General features: G+C 35.8%; 1 protein-coding gene across 6 annotated transcripts in view; it reads right to left on the bottom strand.

Annotated features, from left to right (window-relative positions):
* APPL1 (adaptor protein, phosphotyrosine interacting with PH domain and leucine zipper 1) overlaps positions 1-15,611 on the bottom strand; it is a 54,275-nt gene that overhangs the window by 24,575 nt on the left and 14,089 nt on the right. For 4 of the 6 annotated variants that reach the window (XM_049640751.1, XM_049640754.1, XM_049640752.1 and 1 more), the window contains exons 7-16: positions 15,116-15,189; positions 11,967-12,113; positions 11,027-11,109; positions 10,171-10,329; positions 9,069-9,257; positions 6,879-6,921; positions 5,564-5,620; positions 2,963-3,054; positions 1,993-2,175; positions 243-295 (exon numbers count right to left, since the gene is read on the bottom strand). In XM_049640751.1, coding sequence (XP_049496708.1) covers positions 243-295; positions 1,993-2,175; positions 2,963-3,054; positions 5,564-5,620; positions 6,879-6,921; positions 9,069-9,257; positions 10,171-10,329; positions 11,027-11,109; positions 11,967-12,113; positions 15,116-15,189 — 1,080 coding nt within the window. The remainder of the gene's footprint in view (positions 1-242; positions 296-1,992; positions 2,176-2,962; positions 3,055-5,563; positions 5,621-6,878; positions 6,922-9,068; positions 9,258-10,170; positions 10,330-11,026; positions 11,110-11,966; positions 12,114-15,115; positions 15,190-15,611) is intronic. The other 2 variants (XM_049640750.1, XM_049640753.1) reach the window with 2 other exon arrangements.

The following is a 15,611-nucleotide window of genomic DNA, read 5'->3' as shown; positions in this document are numbered from 1 at the left end:
CTTAAAGGACAGCTTCTGCATTGAGAATTTGACTACAAGGTCAAAAGTATGATATTCTAGAATTTTAATGAAATCTTTAAGCCTGATTAAGTTCTGTTGCTTTGAGTGTACTATGAGCAAAAAGAAAGCTATGAAGTAAATGTACCATTAAAACAGCATACATCAGAATAAATAAAAACAAATCCTTCACACAGTTTACCAGAGAATTTTTAAGATATAAGAATACTGCACATCTGTTTTACCTTCAGTTTCAGATTTTGTACCTCCTCCAGATTCTCCAAATGGATTTGTGCGCCTGAAAAGTTTTTAAAAAATTTATGAACCAATGGTCAGTTACCATGAGCCATATGGAAGAAACCTCAATCATTGAAACTGGAGTTAAAAACTAAGAGTCACAAAAACTTGTACACACATTTTTTTATAAAGCTCTAAAATGCCCGAGCCTGTCAAGGTACACTACTGATGACCACCTTCCTCTGACAAAGGCCTCTACCTTCACACTTAGCAGGCTGAACTCAAAGCTGCTGCATTCTAGAAGATGTGGATGAACTATAGACAGACACACACACACCCCAACATCCTAATAAACCATGTTGTGAAAACCTTGAATTCAAATAAAGGGGGAAAGGAACAGCCGATTTAGCTTCAATTTTAGCTACCTGAGAAAAATGCCAAGGATTTCCTGGGATTTTAAAAACCTCTTTTTAGGTCCTTTATTACATGTTGCAAGTTAACTATGCTAACTTGAACATTTTTAAATTTTAAACCTGTATTTCTGAAGGCATATGTAATGGAATGCAAGAAGAAAAGCTAAGTAGGGATGAAGCTACCTCCCCTAAGGGTGCTTGGTTCTTGGCACACCCACAATGAAGGAAGAAAAGTACAACTGAAAATAGGTTTTATAAACAAACAGAGAGCTAAGTTGTTTTAAATAACATTGGCATTAAGATAACATGAAATTGATCTCCATAATACATGTCTGACCTATTCTACCAAATCCTAAGTAGATTTCTATGATCAAACAAAAATTTTTTCTTGGTCATAGCCATGTATATCCAAATCAATGTATGAGGTGTCCAACCTACTTAAATAAATTTGCCTTAAGTCACATTTCCTTCATCCCAGAGCCAAAAACAAATTTTTTTAACAGATTTGATATTTCTCATTATATAAACAAAAGATGATTTATTAATGATTCATAACATGAATTTAGTGCCTTCCTGGAGATTTTTTTTTTAATGTTTATTTTTATTTTTGAGAGAGAGACAGAGCATGAGTGGGGGAGGGGCAGAGAGAGAGGGAGACACAGAATCTGAAACAGGCTCCAGGCTCTGAGCTGTCAGCACAGAGCCCAACACAGGGCTCGAACTCATGGACTGTGAGATCATGACCTGAGCCGAAGTCGGACACTTAACCAACTGAGCCACCCAGGTGCCCCAGGAGATTTCTTACTCTGACTCAAGATGATATTTTTCCTTTTTTTTTTTAATGTTTATTTTTATTTTTTGAGAGAGAAAGAGAGAGAGTTGGGGGAGGCACAGAGGGAGAGGGAGACAGAGGATCCGAAGCAAGCTCTGTGCTCACAGCAGAGAGACCAACGTGGGACCCAAACCACAAGACTATGACCTTAGCTGAAGTCGGGCACTTAATCGATTGAGCCCACCCAGGCGCCCCTCAAGAATTTCTGAAATATTGTCGTGACCTAAAGAATGGACTGTTAGCTTTCTTCTGCAATTTTAAGAGCAAATACCAGAAGCAGATAAATAATTCAAAATTAAGTAATCTCAAAAAAAATACAAAATTCTCTTAAACTGAATTGCCTTCACTTATTTGAGGCAGAAAACAAAGAGAAAAACCTACATGATTCTTTCTCAACTACCAAAATTAGAAAGTACAACACAGCTGATATATATATGTGAGACACACTGTGTAAAAATGGAATCATAAACCTTATAGACCATAGAACCGTATCACTGTGATGCCATCACCCACCTGCCTCCCTGGCCAAAGGCTTTTGCCTGGCCAGGCTGATCTTCACACACAGGAGAAATGATGTCAAACTGTATTGGAGTGTCTGGGGCAACAAGAGAATCTAGAGAGAGGGCAGCCAAATTTGTGGACTCAGATCCCAAGGATCCTGAGCTGCTGGTTCGAGCTGTCGGTGGCCGAGATTGTCTAAGCACAGAAGAAAACCAGAAGGCATTGCATTTAGTTTTCTTTTTTGGAAATTAAATACAAACTATGAGAAACTTTTTTTTTTTTAAGTAGGCTTCATACCCAACAGAGCCCAACATGGGGCCCGAACTCACAACTCTGGGATCAAAACCCAAGCTGAGATCAAAAGTCAGACACTTAACTGACTGAGCCACCCAGGTGCCCAGAAAATACAATTTTATGTCAGTAAGAGGAACAGAACAAATTTCAATAAATACAATCACAGCTACTTATTTAATAACAGACTTCTTTCTTTCCAATGACTAAATTCAAAAACATAAATGACCTCACTCTAGAGATAAACACTAGAAAAATTTGGAATCTTTTTTATTTAGCATTCTTGCTGGTAAATTTACCAATTTGAAAATACACTTTCTATGTCTGGGGGGGATATTTCGTACTACCGTAAGTAGCACTACTAAAATCAAAGTGTTTTGCTAACACTTTCAATAGCCCATATAGTTTTAAGACTTTTTTTTTGAAGTTTATCTACTTATTTTTGAGAGAGAACGAGCAGGTGAGCAGGGGAGGAGGGAGAGAGAGAGAGAGAGAGAGAGAGAGAAAGAGGGAGAGAGAGAATAGCAAGCAGGCTGCGCACTGTCAGTACAGAGCACAGTGTAGGGCTTCATCTCATGAACTGTGAGATCATGATCTGAGCCAACCAAGAGTTGGACACCTAACTGACTGAGCCACCCAGGCGCCCCAATAGCCCATACAGTTTTAAATAACCAAAAGTCTGGTAACTCACCCTGCCGGGCGCAGACTTTCATGCCTCTGCTGGAAAGATGGGGAAGGAGTGACCGCTTCCAAAGCTGACTGATTTACTCGTGCAGCAATTTCCTATTTTGTTTTTTAAAAAGGACTAGAATTAGTAAAGCAAGAAAACCAAAAGTTTGAACAGAACTCTGAATTGTCAGAATGCTCTTGAGTAACACTTAAAATGCAAATTGGAGTTACTAAAGTAGTTCCACATTCCATCTTAATATTAAGACACATAATTAACTTTATAACATAATAAGCTTCCTCTTACTTCTTACAGACCTAGGTCTTTAAATATTTAACTACCAGATTTTCTAGACTAAGGTTTGTATTGTTAGACCTAATACAGCATCTAGTATATGGGTACTCAACACATTTGCTAAATAAATAAATTTAAGAGTAGGAAACAAGCACAAAATATCAAAACTATTAAAATTTTTCATAACTATACAGCTGAGTGTTTTCATGATCTTCCAAAATATATTTACGCTCAGAAACATCTACATATTTATTAACTGATGAAGTTATCATTTTTGGACCAAAATGTGAAAGAAAGCTTCCTATAAGAAATATTTTTAAACTTCATATTTCAAACACTGGCTACATAAAATAGTATTTGCATTAGAAAAAATATCATGTAACATTTAAAAAAATTTTTTAAGTTTACTTATTCAGGCAGAAAGAGGGGGACAGAGGATCCAAAGCAGACTCTGCACTGACAACAGAGAGCCCGACGTGGGGCTCGAACCCACGAACCGTGAGATCATGATCCGAGCGGAAGGCAAATGCTTAACCGACTGAGCCACCCAGGAACCCCATCGTCACTTAACATTTTTGCATTTCTGTGTCTTATAGTTAGCAAAAATATCACGACAATGCTACAAGTTGATCAGAATTTCTCCTCTCATTAAACACAGATAAAGTAATTCTGGATAATCTGGAAAATACTACTTAAAATTTAGAGTTCTGATAACTTGTGGGAAAGTAAGATAACCCTGAATTATTCAAATGCAAACACTGTATTCACCATGTATTCCCTAGGTATTAACAGATCATCCAACTTCCATTTTAATTTTTTGTTGCTCCCAAGTAGCATAACAGAAAGGAAAAGCTAGACTGGCAACAGATCTAATTACTACAAGCAAAAGGCTTCTCTACAATTAGCACTAATTTTCTCAGATTAGGCTCATAAAATTATTATACAACTAATAGAAGTTACTAATATTTTGGAGATCATGAGATATTGTTTCTTTATTCAAAACTTGTTCCCAGGAATCTAAGTCCTAGGTGTCTTGGGTGGCATTTCAAAGCCATTATGATAAAAACAGAACTCTTCAAATTGTTCTTCCATTCACTTGAGCTTAAAACCTGCAAATCATCTTTAATTCATCTCCTTCATCCTTTATATTGGTCAGTTAGTAACTACTCTAGTCAATGTCTTTTTACCTGTTTCTACAATGTATCATTTCTTCTCTCTTCTCTTAGTTACCAGGGTGTCCAGACCCCGAGCTCATCCCTTAATTATTGTAATGGTCTCCTACATGTTCCCAGACACCCCTGTCTAGTCAACTATTATCCAACAACAGTTTAAGACTTAAAAAAGTGAGGGCTTCCTAAAGAAATCAGCCCTGTTCTGCCTCAACTCAAATTATCAGTACTGCATAGCCTTGCGGTGTCCTGGAGGCAGCCAGGTTCACAGCACAACTGGGCCCACCAAGACTGGCAGAGGACACACAGCTCTTGTCCTAAACCAAGTCTTTTCCCAACTACACTGTAGTATGGACCCACTTGTTTCCTTCCACAGTTCTCTGGGTTCTGCCTGTATATCTGGATTGCACCTACATGGAAGTTCATCTGGCTTGATACCCTTGCTACTCAGAGTGTATGTGGCAAAACAGAGTTCAGGCTGAATACCCGAACCCTAGATATAATATGTATTTTAACAAGATCCCCAGGTGATTTGTATGCACATTTCAGCTTTCAATTATTCTCCAACAAGAAACTTGAACTCCAATTATACTACTGGTTTCAGAAACACACCGTTTCTGCCTTTGTGCTTTTGTTTTTATTCTCACGTCTGCAATTTCTTCTCTTATCCTCAAAATATGGACAAATCTTGGCCAGCTCAGGAGTCTATCATCTCCACAGTTTTCTCTAAAATTAAAGTCCATATTTGATCTTAACATTTTCAAATCTTAAGCTTCTAGTCATTACTATACTTTCAATTATATACTATTTTATATGAAATGTTACTTAAATGTTATGTTTGTATTCCCATACACAGAGGCCCCTGGAGGGCAGAGCCCTAGCTTATTCTTATTCATCTGTATCCTTATCCATGGTGCTCAGCCCAAGGCTAAATCCAGCATTGATACCCAGTAAATATTTGTTAGCTGACAGATTTCCATTACATTTGAAATAATTTATCTAAGAAGACCAGATGCTCACATATGGATACGTTAAAGCTACCCATTCAAGGGCAAATCAAGATTACAGAATTTGAGAGATTAAGACATAATTAATAAAAGCCATGTAAGCCAAAGAAGTATTCGATTTTGCCAGATCTGGATATCATAAATAAAAACATTACCTCTGGATTTTCACTTAAATATATTTGTTTGGATATGTTATTTATTGTACAGATCCACTGCAAGAGAAAAAGAAAAAGAAAAATAAGACTTTTTTCCTACAATGCTTTTCTTCTAAACGAGAATGTTCAATATCTCATTGAAGTTTCATAAGATGTAACACATAATCTTTCTCACAAAAACAGTATTTTCCTATATACATAGTATATACATAGTGTATACAAGTATAGTCTGTGTGTAACAGAACAGTGAATAGATTTATTATTTTTAAAGCCCAAATTAACTTCATACAAGGGAATAAAAATATAGCAATAATGTTAAGTTATAATTTAGTAGCCTGTATTTGTCTTTTTATATCACTTCCCTTCATAACCTCCACCAAATAAGAGAGTCTGGATTCAGATATCATGATTAACACTAATGCAAAAAAGTAAAGAGCTAAATATATTCCCAGCGAATGCATTTTACATACTTCCCTTCTTCAGATTTATAACTAATTAACATAGAAAATGCTCTCTCTTCCATATTTTCCACTTCACTCTCGAGGATTTCAGTCCATGATGAGCCTCATTAAACTAATATTCTGTGTGGTAAACCCTGCAGAGAGCAGACACAGGTCTGTGTTCCTCACAAACCAAAAGCAAGTTTTAATACCTACTCTTTTGCATAAGAGGTAAATAAAAATAGATCTCTATGTAATTTCTAACCTTGTCTTCTACCAACACAGTTATAATACCAGATAAAATGGCTCAAAATCAAGTATAGTATACTTTCATCGAAGAGTATTTCTCAAGACAAAGTTTTTGAAGTGTCAGTTCTTGGTGGTAACTTACCTTCCATATTTGGTGCACTAGAAGTAAAAACGGAGCCAAAAATAAAAGACTCGTGAGGAAGAACAGACACTCCCAAATTTTTGTTTTTCTGTCTTTCATTTTAAGCTTTACTTGCTTCCTGCCATGCTACATCTGTTGCCACTATGTTCTTAATGCAGCAAATACGGTCTCAGAAAGTTGGTGAGAGAAGAGAATAAATTAAACTGTCACCTCATGATACTACTAACTTGCCAGAAAGCAACAGTCACAAGGTCATTTCTGAAGTCGTGCCTTTAAAAAGACAGACAGCAACGATTTCTAACGTCTCCCCTTATAGGTCTAGCTTTAAAATTGTGTGTGAAACTTAAGAATGTTGCTTGGGGACAACAGATTTTATTTTTAAAAATTTTTTAATTAACTAGGATTTTCCAAATTTCTATCTTAATATTTAGTTGCTGAGATATCTTGAGACGTTGCTGAAGAAATTAACTAGATAAAATTTTACCTCTTCGTGGTCTTTTTTACTTTCTGCTTGCAAAATTGAAGATCTGTTAAAAAAAAGAAAGAAGTTTGACCCTTAACTTAAAAAAAATTGATCTGAGAAAATGTTTTATCTTTCAAAGTACATATAAAACCAATCAGTATCAAAACTTTAAAAACCCAAAACACACAACCAATCAATATCTTAGGAAAAGGAGACCACCAGGGGCATCTGTACTCATATTTTAACAACTTTGACTTTGGCTGTCTGTGCCAAAACATAACCAAAAAAGAAACAGGTGCTGTTTTTCAGAAGACAACCTATAACAAAAGAACACTGCAAATAAGACGATGCACTTCAACTTTCTGACATATCCTATATATTTCAAATATAAATCAGTAATCCTAATAGAAAACACCAATTATACTTAGTTATTATTTCTCCATAAATATAGTTAAGTAAAATTTTCAATATATTAATCACTAACATTGGGATGTTTAGCTTTTCTATAAATGTTACTAAGTTAGAGAAAAAAATAATTACTAATTTTGAATCACACTAGGAATGTGAAATGGGAAATCATGTAAAGCATTATTAGCAATAAAATGAAAAAACAAAAAAGTAAGTACTTGTAGTAACATACTAACAATTTGGTAATTCTGACAAATGAACACAGGGACTCCCAACATCCAGCATGATAAATGACACAGTAACTGACATTCATTACATGTTTAAAGAAGGAATATGAAATTAAACCACCATTTGATAAAAGACAGTGAACCATAGCATCTTAACATAGAGAAAAAATGACTGAAAATTCAGAAGCTGCATCTGAATAGTAAGAAACATCAAAAAACAGTATTTTAATTAAGTAGAAAAAAGCTACAGATAATTTAAACATCATTAGGAAAAATTTTAGATTATGGTTTACATCCTTAGATAGATTATAATGCAGCCATTGTGAAATGTTTTTAATAAGCAGCTGTAGATCCAAAGTGTGTGTGTATACACACACACACACACACACACACACACACACACACAGTATTTCCTCAAGTGTTTTTTTAAAAATGTATTAGAGGGGCGCCTGGGTGGCTCAATCGGTTAAGTGTCTGACTCCTTTGACTTTGGCTCAGGTCACGATCTCATGGTTTATGAGATAGAGCCTCATGTCAGGCTCTGCACTCTCAGCGCAGAGACTGGGTTTCTCTCTCTCTGCCCCTCCCCCCTCTCAAAATAAATAAACTTATAAACAAATGTAGTTAGAGTAAAAACTGTAAGGCAACAGACCAAAAAGTTAATTCTTGTTTCGAGATTATAGCTTTTTTTCAATATTCCTTTTGTTATATTTTTCTGTTTTTCAAAAATTTATTCTAAAAGCTAGTCTATGGGTTCTCATTGCAAAGGTAACAGAAGTTTTAAAAATTGCACATAAACATTAATGGACTAAATCATTAACTTAATCAGAAATACATAACATTTAACAATGACATTAGTGGGGCGCCTGGGTAGCTCAGTTGGTTAAGCATTATGATTTCTGAGTCTGAGCCCCGCGTAGGGCTCTGTGCTGACAACTCAGAGCCTGGAGCCTGCTTCAGATTCTGTGTCTCCCTCTTTCTCTGCCCTTCCCCCACTCATACTCTGTCTCTCTCTCAAAAATAAATAAACATAAAAAAAATTTTTTTAATAAAAAATAAGTAAAATGACATTGGTATTTGCACTTACTACACATTAGGCACATTACATTATGTTAGATTTCTATTCTTCATAGCAATTTACAAAGTAGGGATTATGACCACCCCACCCTCATTTCACATGTAAAAAAAAAAAAAAAAAAAATGGAGCTCAGAAAGGCTATATAACTTGTCTAAGACCACATGGTAAGTAGCAGATTTCAAATTTGAACTTTCTGACCCCAAGGTTAGGGCTCTTTCCACTAACTTGTGCTGCCTTCCCCATACCATGCAGAATTTTCAGTGAACAGTATCTTAACATGAAATCACAGGTTTTTACCATATGACCTTGTTTTGACAAGGTCATTTAACCTAGTCAGAAAGGAAAATTCAAATCATTTCTACATGATTAAAAAGAAAATGATCTTAATATGTAATAAGCCTAAAATAGCTATAAAATGTCTGAATGGCAAGGAATTATCATGCATTTCAGTAGTTCAAAAGATTACAGATTTTATTAATAGTAGGAAAAAATACTAACTTTTTTCCATCAAAGGAAGTGATCTGAAAACAGTACCGCCTGTCTTCACAGTCAACAGCCATTACCGAACAGTTGTCTATGTCCATGGCGAGGCCTCCTGCTACATCCCCACGTGCCTGACTCATTAAGTTTCCACCCTGCGTGAAGTAAAACTGTCTGTCCCAGGTAGATGACACCAAGCCTGTTTTACTAAATGAAGAAAGTACATTCACTCTTCAGTATCAACACACCTGAAATCTCATCATAAGCCAGACACAAGATAAAACATCACAAAGAATCAGCTTGCAAAAAGGCACCAAGGTGCCTAGAAAATACAAACAGCAGTTTTTCAGTCTCTAAAATAAATTCATGTATGCCAACCCACTTTTGCGTGTGTGCGTGTATTTCCAAAACAAGGCTAGAAATTATCAAATTGCAACTGTTATAACGATGTTCCATAAACTACAGTTCAACTTTCAAGAGAAAAAAATCAGAAGAAAAGAATTCATTTTGTTCCTAAGGTTAACTGGCTTTATCCTACCTTTAGGTAAAAACTGAAATTTGACCTGATGGTATAATTACATATAAAGTATGATAAAAGTGATATTTAATGATATTTCATGTAATCCTAGATTTAAACTCAAACTGGTTTTGCTTTTAAAATAACTCTGGGGGACCCTCAGTGGCTCAGTTGGTTGAGCGTCCAACTTCGGCTCAGGTCATGATCTCACGGTTTGTGAGTTCAAGCCCTGCGACAGGCTCTGTGCTGGCAGCTCAGAACCTGGAGCCTGCTTCAGATTCTGTCTCCTTCCCTCTCTGCCCTTCCCCACTTGTGCTCTGTCTCTGTCTCTCAAAAATAAATAAATGTAAAAAAAAAAAAAAAAATTAAAAAAAAATAAAAATAATTCTAAATTATTCAATAAATACCTAAATAAAATTTTACTTCTGAAAATTATTCACGTACCCCCGTCAAAAAACTGACAAAAACACTAATACCACTAATTAAAAAGATTCAACCTTTAGTAAAATCAAAATAATTTAGCAGACATCAATTATATATTATGTTCACTTGATATTACCCTAGATGATATACAATATATGAAAATAACTGTAGTTCTCTTACTTCCTAGCATTAAGGTATCCAGCTTTCCGGGTTAAGTTTCGATTAACAGGAAATTTCGTGGGATCTGGGTCAGGTACATATAAGGGGTCACTGGCTACTTCCAAATCCTCTATTGTCTGCTGCATGGTCTCTACATCATTGTCCATTTCCCTGCGAACACTAACACGGAAAACAAACCACAACAAAGAACTGTTTACCAATCATGTCTACCTAAACATTTGTTTTGTATATATTTTCTTAAAGAGAGTAGTAGTGGTGTGGGTAGTTAAAATAAAACGAACACATTATGAAACAGCTTTATGTTTTAAGTGAAACTTAGATATTATGGCAACAATACTAAATTAAAAAACTACCACACTAAATACCTAACTTTGGAGGAATTTTCAAACTGCTCTGTCCTGTGCCTTTAAAACAATCATTTTCGTCTCCCTGCAGATCTCAGATTGACCACATCACTGCTCAGATTTTTGAACCTGATTAGAATGACTTTCTTTCGTTAAGCTTTCATGGCTTGAAAAGCAAGATGTACATAGCAATTCCCACCCATCCCCCACAATTCAGATAACTGTGAAGGTAATTAACTTGTGGTTAATTACTATTATGTGTTTGTTATGTTTAGACATAAAACCTCGTTTAGAATCAATAAAATACCATAAGCCTTGACACAGTTACAAAATTCAGAGTTCAAATTGGGTGGAAAAGATGGTGAAAACACCAAGAAGCATGTGAGACACACTCCCATGGCAGGGAAAATAGCCCTCAGGAAACTAAATGCTAAATATTTGTAGATTATGGCAGTTAGCTGTTAAGTTATTCTTGTAACTTCATTTTCAATTTTAAGGAAGAAAATACTTACTTCTGTACACTTGTTCCAATATTAGTCAGGAATTCTTCCAGCTGTTCACTGAGATTTTCAGAACCCATCTTAAAGAAACTTATCTAAGGCAAGAGGGTGTGCATGTGGGGAGATGAGCAACAGAAACACACACAATACAAAACATACTTAAAATGACTCATACAGTCACCCAGATACAAGGTAAGGTAATGAACAAGGGAGTATTCCCATTTGTGTACTAGTTTACAATGACTTCTACTGGGCTTAGAGCAACTGTAAAAACCAGACTTCAATTTCACCATACATCTTTTTATATGTTAATATATGCATATGGTAAACAAAACTGGAAAACTTTAAGTCATATGGATAAACCTATGTTTACTACAAAGATAAGTTTTATGCTGAGGAATAATAAGTGCTCATATTTGAAGAAATATCTGAATTTCCTTAAACTCTTAATTTTTAGGGACGTGCCATCTCATATTGACCAAATTTAATTTTCTAGCCTCCTCCCTGATGCACACCTCCTGGGACACTTTGGGGTTTCAATCTATTATTTTTAACTCAGGAGGTATGCAGGGAACATGAGACAAACTCAAACTTGCCCATTCTCTTTCAAATCTACTCTGAAGCAAGGGTGAAAGGAAGTTCCAGCAGAAGCAACTGCAGAATTCATTTACTTTCTGTCCCTTGTCCCCAACCTGTGATGGACAAGGACTAAATATAAGGTAAGTAATTTCATTTACCTGAAAAAATGTGAAATTTTCATTTGCAAGGAAAACCATTCTAGCTTCTTTAAAATAGCATTCTGATGACATTTTAAATTACTTTTGAAAATACATACCCAAACAGAATATTGTGACCTTAGTCTGTAATACCCTAATGCTTAACATGAATATCAAACTCAACATCAAGTTTTTAGAACAGTTATAATCCAAAAGACAGTACAGTCAGTATTCACCTGAGCTTGCATGTACCCGAGTAGAGGTTCTAACAATGCTATTTTCTTTTTGTACTGAAGAGTATTTAATGCACAAAAATAATGCATCATGGTCTGGTGTTGTTTTTTTCTGGAGGTGTAGACATCTTCTGTGACTTCATACTTTACCTTCAAATAAAAACATTAAAAATACTATTATATATCTAATTGTGTACTTATGTTTAATTACCTTTAGTAGTGGCTATAGGAAAGAGCCTACCCAAGGAAACAGGTGTATTACCAGCAATTGTGCATCTTTATTTTCTAAGATACGAGAAATCCTATAAAATATTAGCCAATTTTCCTGTCTTACTACCAACTACTCCATCTTAAAATGCACATGTAAAGCAAATTCTGCACATAACTAAGTATGATACAGTAACTGAACTAAAGTGTGGCAGAAAAAGTCTACTACACAGAGGAAAGGCAGACAGTGGTTTGGTATTAGCTTAGCCATCAGTCTTTGATCTTGGTCAGTTCACAGCATACCCTTCTTCTGGTTCTCCCCCTGCTGCTCTTCCTCTCTTGTACTTGTTTTTCTTTACCCACACTTAAAATATGTGTGCTCCTTTAAGTTCTTGCATTCAGACAACAAGCATTTATTGAGCACCTATTATGTAATGTGCATTAGGCTCTTCTCTCTTCTTGCTTTCCTTAGAATGCCTAATCAAGTACCCAATACCAAGTATTGGGATTATATATCCCAATACACCAATGACTCTCAAATTTGTATCTCTTGCCCTTCACTCTCGTAAGTGTCAGAAGAAGCACATCTCCAGCTAGGCTCTTTATGTGTGTGTGTGTCCACATGTGTGTGTAAATGTGCTGGAAATGTACAAAACTAAATATAGTATCTTCCCCACAAACCTGTTCCTCTGTTTCTTAGCTCTCTTAATTATCCCAAGATCCACCCCATCATCCAAGAATTATAGGACTCTGAGGCACCTGGGTGGCTCAGTTGGTTAAGCAACCGACTTCGTCTCAGGTCATGATCTCACAGTTTGTGAGTTCGAGCCCCGCGTCGGGCTCTGTGCTGACAGCTCAGAGGCTGGAGCCTACTTCAGATTCTGTGTCTCCCCCTCTCTCTACCCCTCCCCTGCTCATGCTCTGTGTCTGTCTCTCAATAATAAATAAATGTTTTTTAAAAATTTAAAACAAAACAAAAAGAATTATAGGACTCATTTTCAATTCCTCCTCCTACCATAAGTCTTGTCAGTTCCACTCACAAAATATTTTCTAGAAGTATTTCTTCCCCTCCACTTTCCATAACAACCTTAGCTGAGGCTCTGCAAACTATTTTGGTACTTTTTCAATGAGTTCCCACTAGTCCTGTCCCCTTCACATTTCCAGTAGTATTTTTATTCTGTAACACAACTGCATGGTGTTACCCACTTAAAATCCTTTAAGTAGGATTCCTTTAAGGAGGCTGCCCACTTTCTCTAACTCAAATTTCAAAGTCACTGAAATAGCCCCAAACTCCTTCTTTCTTGTCCTCTCTGCCACACCTCCCCAAATACATCCTATGCTCCAGATACACACCATTATCATAATGATTATTGCTAGAATTTAATGAAAGCTTGCTACAAGCCAGGTACCCTGCATGCATTATCCCATTTCATCGTCAAAACTACTGAGTGTTTCTGACAAGAGAAATAAAGGCTTGAAAATGACGTCAGACAAACAAGCAGCAAAGCTGAGATTTGTTCTCATGCAGTCTGACTTAGAGCCAGTGAGTACTCCTAACCTTTACATTCTCTAGACTCTACCATGTGCATCTGCAAAGGCTGTTTTTCTTCCAGGAACGCCCTCTGTCCCCGGTCCCAAACCAGTGACTTTCACTCATCTTCAATCCAAATAGCACCTCCTAAAAGTAAAGCCTTTCACCAAATCACCAAAGTTAACTGAGGCTCTCTGTATGCTCTTGTAGCATTTTAAGACTTCTATTTGTTAAGTACTTAACTCAATGTTAATTCATGGGTTCTCTTCATCCTCATACTCTGGCACCCAATCCAGCTGTATGCCCTCACGTAGGAATATGCCTTCCTTAAGTGCATATTGTCCACTCCCTGAGGATGGGAGTGGAGCCTATTCACACTCTTGCCTCATGGTACCCAACATATAGCAGATGGTCAAAAATTTTTCAAATAAAACAAAAATGGTAAAAATGTTTTTAAAACTACCTGGAATAACAACAACAAACCTGGAACAGCCAGAAGCAACATAAAAAATACACCAAAATTCTAACCTAGACCTTTAAACTATTTCGTAATGTAGAATTCAAAATGTATATATTTTATCAATATTTGCACCGCCAAATAATCAGTGAACTAAAATTAGAAACTGAAAGTTCTTTGTACTGAACTTTATGAGACGCATTCCCTTTACTGCGTCACAGTAGCTGTTGCACAGTAAACTGTACCCAGTCGTGGATTCCCACAAGCGATCACTGTGTCTCTACCAGCAGCCACAGCCAAGGCTGCAGAAACCAACTCTGAGGACCAGAGATCACCTCACTCAAAAACATCTAGTGAAGCCCTACTCAGCAAGCCTTGGATCAGACACAGAGAGAAATGATCTTAAGGAGCATCCAGATGAACTTGTTAATAATTTCTTTGTTTTTTACTCACATGCATATCTCCTGAAATAGAGTGAAATATTTCTGGATTTCACTTGTGGAACAAGTATCAAAAACTATATATATTCCATGTAAATGAGAAGGTCCTCATAACAGAAATTCATTCAATTATGTATGCAACAATTCAACTGTTTAACCACTGTATCTCAGAAGACGCTTCTGAATACATACATAGTCAAATAAAAATAGGACACATGCAATGTTATCAAAACACAAAGCAAAAGGAGCAATGTTATATACTGTGCATCAATTGCATTTTTGGAATAGTTCTGTTTACTTAGAAAATTTTGTCAGCAGAAAAATAGTTTGTTCAAAGAGATAATTATTGTCCAATAATTATCAGAAAGGCTTTGAAACAAATAGAAGGAAAGAATCAAGGGCAATACAGAAAAACATACAAAGTAACTGCTAGCTACTATGTTTAAACAGGAAAAACCAGACCATCTAATGAAACAATTGCTAATTGTGATACCAAAGGAGTAAGTATGTATCACACCTTATCATTTTCTCTTTTTTTTGACAATCGGCTATATCTGTTAATTGCAGCATCATGATCTGGAAAAGAAATAACTATTAACAACAATACAATAGTACCTTACAAAACTTAAAACTTACCTGACAAAACTTATAAACTTATAAACCAAAAAAACTTTAAATGGTTTTCACATGTGCATCTTTCAACAAAGGTACTAAAGCAAGAATTCTCTACCATAGGAGCAATCCACTTAAATGTTCCCATTATGTTTCTACTTATTTAACTGGCAAACTATTTAATTCCAAGTAGACTGTACTCCACTAAGTTTTTTAAAGTATTTTTCAGTATAAAAATGGCAAATGCTCACTAAAGACAACTTTGGAATATACAGGAAAACAAGGAAGAGTAAATATTATGCCAATTCCTCGGGTATTATTAAGACAACAAACTGAAAAATTTGATTTAGTTTCCTTTTAAATTTTTCTTGTAGCACAAATAGTGCAACTTAAATAAGAGC

The sequence above is a fragment of the Panthera uncia genome, chromosome A2 (assembly GCF_023721935.1).
Source record: "Panthera uncia isolate 11264 chromosome A2, Puncia_PCG_1.0, whole genome shotgun sequence".
Taxonomy (NCBI): domain Eukaryota; kingdom Metazoa; phylum Chordata; class Mammalia; order Carnivora; family Felidae; genus Panthera; species Panthera uncia.
Note: the sequence above shows the minus strand (reverse complement) of the source record. Positions and strands in the feature narration are given on the sequence as shown.